We start from the raw sequence: 10,185 nt of genomic DNA, 5'->3' as shown, positions 1-10,185 counted from the left end.
TATGGTTTACAATATGCCCTAAAACTGATAATATCTCATGAAATGTTGACTTTTCTGACCTGATACTTGCCGTGATACGTACATGTTATTATAGTCTCGCCATGATACGTACGTGTTATGTGATGAGGAGATAAAATAATTTGTGATCGGTTGTGTCATGTCTTGATACACACGGCGACACGATGGGTTAAACATTTGTTGGTCTCGACTTGTAAGGAATGTTCTGAAACCTACAAGTAAAGAAATAATCTATAATTCATTGTATCAATGAGGAAACAGTATGATCTTAGAGCTACATCTTTTTATCTATTTAGTATCAGAATTAACACCATAATAACACTTATTTAGGTGAATATGTTGTGGACTACAGGGATTCCCTTTACTGTACCCATGGTCAGAGGAACCATTACTTAAAATTTGTTAGTTAAGAAGCTAAGAAATATTTTGGAATACCCAAATAAAGGCCTCATGTCGGGTGAAGGTTATCTCTGACAAAATTCAGCGTTACCTATAAGGCTCATATGGTCCTCTAGCTGTAACTGTTTCTGGGGCTCATACGCAGCAATGATCTCATTAATGTCATCTTCGTGCATGGTCAGCTATAAATAAAAACATAGTCCATTAACAATGATATTCTGATAAAGTTTCAAATTACTACCTACTCCCTTATCTTTAACTGTGTATCTCATTAGTAGTTATCTAAATGTACTTCTTTAGTAGCTTGAAATATTCAAGTGATTATGTCACATCTTTATAAGAGATTTTGAAGTAATATAAATAATTCTACCTTTTGGTCATTTTTGAGGAAGCGCATGAGGTCCTGGCAGTCCATGTATCCCTTACCTCCATCATACCTGTAAAGGTCAAGTTATACATGTAAAGGTCAAGTTATACATGTAAAGGTCAAGTTATACATGTTAAGGTCAAGTTATACATGTAAAGGTCAAGTTATATATGTTAAGGTCAAGTTATATATGTTAAGGTCAAGTTATACATGTAAAGGTCAAGTTATATATGTAAAGGTCAAGTTATATATGTAAAGGTCAAGTTATACATATAAAGGTCAAGTTATACATTCAAAGGTCAAGTTATGCATGTAAAGGTTAAGTTATGCCTGTAAAGGTCAAGTTATACATCTAAAGGTCAAGTTATGCCTGTAAAGGTCAAGTTATACATCTAAAGGTTAAGTTATGCCTGTAAAGGTCAAGTTATACATCTAAAGGTCAAGTTATGCATGTAAAGGTTGAGATATATGCATATGGAATGTCAAATTATACATATTATGATAAAGGTGTACATGTACAGGTAAATAGATAAATGTATGTAAAGGTCAATATATATATATCTACATTAAGGTCAAGTCATGCATGCAAAGCTCAAGCTATCAGAGATAACTAGTCTTCTCACACATTACCTGAGGAAAATTTCCTCAATCTCTGCCCTCTCCGTGAGGAGGTGATAGAACTGTACAAACTCCGATTTGTCTAGGCGAGACTTGCCTTTAACAGACTTCTCTGTGTCAGCTTTCTGGAAAAAAAAAAAAATTAAAATTTAATTTGAAGGTATTTATTAATTTACAAATATGATTGACAAAGGAACTGTGTCACAGCTGTGTCATGGATCTATGATACATTATATAAAATAGTTTTGGAATGAGTAGATGCTCATCATGAAGATCCCCATTCTTCCTCATATTTATTTTGATGACATAGTAAAATGTCTGGTGTTTACTGATACTGTTAGGACAGAGGTGTTTAGGTTTATGTCAATCTGGACTGGGATAGTGAAAATAGATATCCATAAAAAATAACTGAAATTCATAATACATTGTTATCACACCAGTAAAGAAATGTGAAATATGTACATAAAGTTAATGGCCATAATCAGTCGACTGTACATGATACAGTCAATGCATGCGAGTAAATTCTGTAGACAAAATGTCCTGTGTGGATTTGTTTACTACCGCTCGCATCAGTCAACCTTGATGTTACACCTCAGACAAGACAATAATGTATTTTCATCAAGACAATACTGTTTAGATTTTTTTATCACAAAAGAATCTTTAGTCATAGCCGTAGAGAAATATGACAAAGGCCCGTATTGTTTACAATATGATTAACTTTTTAGTGTTACACGTAGTATTCATCAAGCCACAAGCTATTTCAACCAAGCCTTTACACTTCAATTATGCTAATTATCAGGCTTGTGAAATCAAATTAGAAAGACATTTTGTCTGCTTTTGTCTGAATAAACATCCAGCATTTTATCGTGGGGTCAGAATTATTACTTATTCTATCACCGAGTCCATCACCAGATGTGACTGACTCTGATAAACTGATCCAAGGAATTACTGGCTCCCTATAGACCAGTTACATCACAAATGAATGTTTGGATCACAATTGAAAAGTCAGTAACAAAGGAATACTTGTATCACAATAGACAAGTTTATTTAAGTACCGTATTTATCTAACCTCTGCCAAAAAATAAGCCCCCTTCATTTTTAAAGAATTAATGATCTTAAAATTATCATATACAATGTAGTAAGTTAGAAGTGGTTCACAAATAAGGTCTCCTCAATCTTCAATAGTGATCTAGGAGAGGGGTTGATTTGAGGATAACTACAGTACTAAACTTTTACACTAGGAGAGGGGCATATTTGAGGATAAATACAGTACTGAACTTTTACACTAGGAGAGGGGGCTTGATTTGAGGATAGCTACAGTACTAAACTTTTACACTAGGGGATGGGCATATTTGAGGATAAATACAGTACTGAACATTTACACTAGGGAAGGGGGCTTATTTGGGGATAAATACAGTACTGAACATTTACACTAGGAAAGGGGGCTTATTTGGGGATAAATACAGTACTAAACTTTTACACTAGGGGATGGGCATATTTGAGGATAAATACAGTACTGAACATTTACACTAGGGAAGGGGGCTTATTTGGGGATAAATACAGTACTGAACATTTACACTAGGGAAGGGGGCTTATTTGGGGATAAATACAGTACTGAACATTTACACTAGGCAAGGGGGCTTATTTGGGGATAAATACAGTACTAAACTTTTACAGTAAGGGAGGGGGCTTATTTGAGAATAGAAACATTACTAAACTTTCACAAAAAATTTCACAAAAGAGATTAAATATCAATCAGCCTTGATTTGACTTTTCAATTTGTGATCCAAACATTCATGATACTGATCAGGAGACACTGGGGTCAGATACTGACCAGAAGACACTGGGGTCGGATACTGATCAGGAGACACTGGGGTCAGATACTGACCAGAAGACACTGGGGTCGGATACTGATCAGGAGACACTGGGGTCAGATACTGATCAGAAGACACTGGGGTCAGATACTTACCAGGAGACACTGGGGTCAGATACTGACCAGGAGACACTGGGGTCAGATACTGACCAGGAGACACTGGGGTCAGATACTGACCAGGAGACATTGGGGTCAGATACTGTTCAGGAGACACTGGGGTCAGATATTGATCAGGACACACTGGGGTCAGATACTGACCAGGAGACACTGGGGTCAGATACTGATCAGGAGACACTGAGGTCAGATACTGATCAGGAGACACTGGGGTCAGATACTGACCAGGAGACACTGGGGTCAGATACTGATCAGGAGACACTGGGGTCAGATACTGACCAGGAGACACTGGGGTCAGATAGTGATCAGGAGACACTGGGGTCAGATAGTGATCAGGAGACACTGGGGTCAGATACTGATCAGGACACACTGGGGTCAGATACTGACCAGGAGACACTGGGGTCAGATACTGACCAGGAGACACTGGGGTCAGATACTGATCAGGAGACACTGGGGTCAGATACTGACCAGGAGACACTGGGGTCAGATACTGACCAGGAGACACTGGGGTCGGATACTGACCAGGAGACACTGGGGTCGGATACTGATCAGGAGACACTGGGGTCGTATACTGATCAGGAGACACTGGGGTCGTATACTGATCAGGAGACACTGGGGTCGGATACTGATCAGGAGACACTGGGGTCAGATACTGATCAGGAGACACTGGGGTCAGATACTGACCAGGAGACACTGGGGTCGGATACTGATCAGGAGACACTGGGGTCGTATACTGATCAGGAGACACTGGGGTCGGATACTGATCAGGAGACACTGGGGTCAGATACTGATCAGGAGACACTGGGGTCGGATACTGACCAGGAGACACTGGGGTCAGATACTGATCAGGAGACACTGGGGTCGGATACTGACCAGGAGACACTGGGGTCAGATACTGACCAGGACACACTGATGTTGACCAGGAGACACTGGGGTCAGATACTGACCAGGAGACACTGGGGTCAGATAGTGATCAGGAGACACTGGGGTCAGATAGTGATCAGGAGACACTGGGGTCAGATACTGATCAGGACACACTGGGGTCAGATACTGACCAGGAGACACTGGGGTCAGATACTGACCAGGAGACACTGGGGTCAGATACTGATCAGGAGACACTGGGGTCAGATACTGACCAGGAGACACTGGGGTCAGATACTGACCAGGAGACACTGGGGTCGGATACTGACCAGGAGACACTGGGGTCGGATACTGATCAGGAGACACTGGGGTCGTATACTGATCAGGAGACACTGGGGTCGGATACTGATCAGGAGACACTGGGGTCGGATACTGATCAGGAGACACTGGGGTCAGATACTGATCAGGAGACACTGGGGTCAGATACTGACCAGGAGACACTGGGGTCGGATACTGATCAGGAGACACTGGGGTCGTATACTGATCAGGAGACACTGGGGTCGGATACTGATCAGGAGACACTGGGGTCAGATACTGATCAGGAGACACTGGGGTCGGATACTGACCAGGAGACACTGGGGTCAGATACTGATCAGGAGACACTGGGGTCGGATACTGACCAGGAGACACTGGGGTCAGATACTGACCAGGACACACTGATGTTGACCAGGAGACACTGGGGTCAGATACTGACCAGGAGACACTGGGGTCAGATACTGACCAGGAGACACTGGGGTCAGATACTGATCAGGACACACTGATACTGACCAGGACACACTGATACTGACCAGGACACACTGATACTGACCAGGACACACTGATACTGATCAGGACACACTGATACTGATCAGGACACACTGATACTGACCAGGACACACTGATACTGACCAGGACACACTGATACTGATCAGGACACACTGATACTGATCAGGACACACTGATACTGACCAGGACACATTGATACTGACCAGGACACACTGATACTGACCAGGACACACTGATACTGACCAGGACACACTGATACTGACCAGGAGACACTGGGGTCAGATACTGACCAGGACACACTGATACTGACCAGGACACACTGGGGTCAGATACTGACCAGGAGACACTGATGTTGACCTGTGTGCCACATTGAGACTTGCCTGAGAGACCATTACCATGCTACATATTAACTACACTTAGGCCAATGTGACAGAACACTACTTAAGGACATAAAACAGCCCAGGGAAACATTTCATGAATATGCATGACAATCTACAGACAGTGGTCAGTAGTAACGATAGGTTTGTAGTTCCCTGATGGAGTCAGCAGAGTTGTACAGATATCCGAGAATGCTACATATATCCTCATGTAACTTTTTCGTCAGGTCAACAGTTCAAGAAATAAAGAATAGAATTAAATTAAATTCAATAAATCAAATATTCAATCAAAATGGAATATTGATCAAATCTGTTGTGATGATATACTAGAATATTTCAAAACTTTAAAACTTCATTTACTGTAGTTATCTTTGTTTGAAGGAAAAAAATATCAGTCTGTACACTGAAAACAGACTGTCACCACACATCATGTCTGTACACACATAACAGATATAGGACTTTATCTTTTGTAAATATGTCCAGGAGTATAGTTCTATTGTAAATAAATCCAGAAGTATATCTACTGTAAATATATCCAGAAGTATATCTACTGTAAATATATCCAGGAGTATATTTCTATTGTAGATATATCCAGGAGTATTTCTATTGTAAATATATCCAGAAGTATATCTACTGTAAATATATCCAGGAGTATTTCTATTGTAGATATATCCAGTGAATTGCTATCAGATTAGAGACTATAAATATCTATTGTCTATATAAATATCATCTATCAGATAATCATGATGTTATTTATCTGTCACCAAGATTTCATTCAACAATAAACACTATCTGACAGCGAAATGGTGATATATTTACACAGTACTTGAAATGAAAATTTCCACATCAATTTGCACATCAATATCAGATGTTTGTGGAAGATTTGGAAACTGAAAATCGACAATCAATTCTGCTATATTGAGAGAGAGTATTGGTGCAGAAAATATTACAACACAGATTGAATGCGTAATGATTAGGTGTCGTGAGTTTTCCTAGAATCAGGTCAATTACACTCATGTTACCAATAACTAAACTGATCTGTAGCCTGGCTATACGGGCAATTCATGTCCAGTCAGGATTCACCGGGAATATGACTGCCAATATCGGCCTGTCAGGATTCACGGAGAATATGGCTGCCAATGTCTGCCTGTCAGGATTCACGGGGTATATGACTGCCAATATCGGCCTATGATCAGGATTCACTGGGAATATGACTGCCAATATCGGACTGGGGAATATGACTGCCAATATCGGCCTGTCAGGATTCACGGGGAATATGACTGCCAATATCGGCCTGTCAGGATTCACGGAGAATATGGCTGCCAATATCGGCCTGTCAGGATTCACGGTGTATATGACTGCCAATATCGGCCTATGATCAGGATTCACGGCGTATATGACTGCCAATATCGGCCTATGATCAGGATTCACAGGGAATATGACTGCCAATATCGGCCTATGATCAGGATTCACTGGGAATATGACTGCCAATATCGGCCTGTCAGGATTCACGGAGAATATGGCTGCCAATATCGGCCTATGATCAGGATTCACGGCGTATATGACTGCCAATATCGGCCTATGATCAGGATTCACAGGGAATATGACTGCCAATATCGGCCTATGATCAGGATTCACAGGGAATATGACTGCCAATATCGGCCTATGATCAGGATTCACAGGGAATATGACTGCCAATATCGGCCTATGATCAGGATTCACTGGGAATATGACTGCCAATATCGGCCTGTCAGGATTCACAGGGAATATGACTGCCAATATCGGCCTGTCAGGATTCACGGGGAATATGACTGCCAATATCGGCCTGTCAGGATTCACAGGGAATATGACTGCCAATATTGGCCTATCAGGATTCACAGGGAATATGACTGCCAATATTGGCCTATCAGGATTCACAGGGAATATGACTGCCAATAAGGATGTACAGAATATGACTCCCAGCTGGATCATACTGCTGTACAACTCCTTATATACTTAACCACATATCAGCTCCTGTCTGGAAAATTTCCACAAATGATATTTAAACACATGTTATGAGAGTCTACAGCCTTGACCTGTACCCTCTATAACTATAGCTCATACATTTTTATAAAGCTGATTCATGCTAGTTTTTAAATCAGTAAATTCCCAAAAAATTCTTCTCGACAGTATCAACTTACATCAAATAAGGCTTTCACATATTTCTTGTCCATGTCAGCATTCAACTGTTTCAGAAGTTTCATCACTTCTTCAAAGTCTAGACTGCCATCGTTATTTTTGTCCGCCATGTTGAAGGCATCCTTGATCCACGTAGGTTGTGTTAAGAAAACTATATAATATGAAATAAAGAGCATGATACCACCCATCCATCTCACCCCCACTCCCTACCCAACACTACCCCCCACAGCCCACTCCCTACCCCCCACAGCCCACTCCCTACCCAACACTACCCCCCACAGCCCACTCCCTACCCAACACTACCCCCCACAGCCCACTCCCTACCCCCCACAGCCCACTCCCTACCCAACACTACCCCCCACAGCCCACTCCCTACCCAACACTACCCCCCCCCAGTCCACTCCCTACCCAACACTACCCCCCACAGCCCACTCCCTACCCCCCACAGCCCACTCCCTACCCAACACTACCCCCCACAGCCCACTCCCTACCCAACACTACCCCCCCCCAGTCCACTCCCTACCCAACACTACCCCCCACAGCCCACACCCTACCCAACACTACCCCCCACAGTCCACTCCCTACCCAACACTACCCCCCACAGCCCACTCCCTACCCAACACTACCCCCCACAGCCCACTCCCTACCCAACACTACCCCCCACAGCCCACTCCCTACCCAATACTACCCCCCCCCCCAGTCCACTCCCTACCCAACACTACCCCCCACAGCCCACTCCCTACCCAACACTACCACCACAGCCCACTCCCTACCCAACACTACCCCCAGCCCACTCCCTACCCAACACTACCACCACAGCCCACTCCCTTCCCAACACTACCCCACAGCCCCACTCCCTACCTAACACTACCCCACAGCCCCACTCCCTACCCAACACTACCCCCAGCCCACTCCCCTACCCAACACTACCCCCAGCCCACTCCCTACCCAACACTACCCCCCACAGCCCACTCCCTACCCCCCACTACCTACTCAACACTACCCCCCCACCCCCTACTCAACACTACCCCCCCCTACCCCCACTCCCTACCCAACACTACCCCCAGCCCACTCCCTACCCAACACTACCCCCCACATCCCCACTCCCTACCCAACACTACCCCCAGCCCACTCCCTACCCAACACTACCCCCCCACCCCCTACTCAACACTACCCCCCCCCTACCCCCACTCCCTACCCAACACTACCCCCAGCCCACTCCCTACCCAACACTACCCCCCACATCCCCACTCCCTACCCAACACTACCCCACATCCCCACTCCCTACCCAACACTACCCCCAGCCCACTCCCTACCCAACACTACCCCCCCACCCCCTACTCAACACTACCCCCCCCTACCCCCACTCCCTACCCAACACTACCCCCCACAGCCCACTCCCTACCCCCCACTACCCCCAGCCCACTCCCTACCCAACACTACCCCCCCACCCCCTACTCAACACTACCCCCCCTACCCCCACTCCCTACCCCCCACTACCCCCAGCCCACTCCCTACCCAACACTACCCCCACCCCCTACTCAACACTACCCCCCCCCCCTACCCCCACTCCCTACCCAACACACTCCCCCCCTACCCCCACTCCCTACCCAACACACTCCCCCCCTACCCCCACTCCCTACCCAACACTACCCCCAGCCCACTCCCTACCCAACACTACCCCCAGCCCACTCCCTCCCAACACTACCCCCAGCCCACTCCCTCCCAACACTACCCCCCCCCCCCCCCCCCCAGCCCACTCCCTACCCAACACTACCCCCAGCCCACTCCCCCCCCCCCTCCCCCAGCCCACTTCCTACCCAACACCCCAACCCATCTCACCTGACCGACCACACAACAACATCTCCCCCCTACCTCACCACCCCACCCAAACCCAAACCCACCCCATTGATTATAGGTCAGTTCCTATATAACGCTAATTGGTCTGTACTCTTTGTTGATTGGTTGGATTTTATATCACTTCTGAGAGAATGACACTCATCATTTCAACTCTAAAGCTCATTACTTTGGAAATACTCATCATTTCAACTGCGTTCAGTACAATTCAAGCATATTATTTCTAAAGAAGTTTTCAAATAAGCTCCCTGATATCAGGAATTTGACCAGGCACGTATCCTTCAAGTTTTTACCTCGATACAGATGGCAGACAACGCTGACAGACAGCCTACTTACACTGTCTAATGTGAGCTAAAACATAGAAAAATCCCTCAGAATAATCTAAGTTTTCATGTTGAAAGCTTTTAAATGGGACAGCTACTTAACTAATGCAAAATTACCAATGACTTAGGAAACTATTTATTACAGTCAGTAATGATTATAGCACTAAATGTTTTACTTAAAACCTCTTAACTCAAATATACGACACAAATTTTCCCAAAGTCGGTTGATTAAGATCCAAGTACATTTTAACAGGAATACTTTAGAGCAGTATGGTGAATTTGTGGGAGCAGTATTGTGAATTTGTGGCAGCAGTATGGTAAGTTTGTGGGAGCAGTATGGTGAATTTGTGGGAGCAGTATGGTGAATTTGTGGGA

General features: G+C 44.6%; 1 protein-coding gene across 8 annotated transcripts in view; it reads right to left on the bottom strand.

Annotated features, from left to right (window-relative positions):
* The window catches only part of LOC117336869 (1-phosphatidylinositol 4,5-bisphosphate phosphodiesterase eta-2-like), a 90,460-nt gene that overhangs the window by 25,183 nt on the left and 55,092 nt on the right, over positions 1-10,185 (bottom strand). For 7 of the 8 annotated variants that reach the window (XR_004534693.1, XR_004534694.1, XM_033897601.1 and 4 more), the window contains 5 exons: positions 7,633-7,762; positions 1,415-1,527; positions 788-854; positions 509-599; positions 113-230 (listed from right to left, as the gene is read on the bottom strand). Coding sequence is in view for 6 of the 8 variants with exons in the window: in XM_033897601.1 (XP_033753492.1) it covers positions 113-230; positions 509-599; positions 788-854; positions 1,415-1,527; positions 7,633-7,762 (519 nt within the window). In the remaining 2 variants the exon portion in view is untranslated. The remainder of the gene's footprint in view (positions 1-112; positions 231-508; positions 600-787; positions 855-1,414; positions 1,528-7,632; positions 7,763-10,185) is intronic. The other variant, XM_033897597.1, reaches the window with a different exon arrangement.

Source organism: Pecten maximus, chromosome 10, assembly GCF_902652985.1.
Source record: "Pecten maximus chromosome 10, xPecMax1.1, whole genome shotgun sequence".
Lineage (NCBI taxonomy): Eukaryota > Metazoa > Mollusca > Bivalvia > Pectinida > Pectinidae > Pecten > Pecten maximus.
This window is presented reverse-complemented; position numbering and strand designations above follow the sequence as displayed.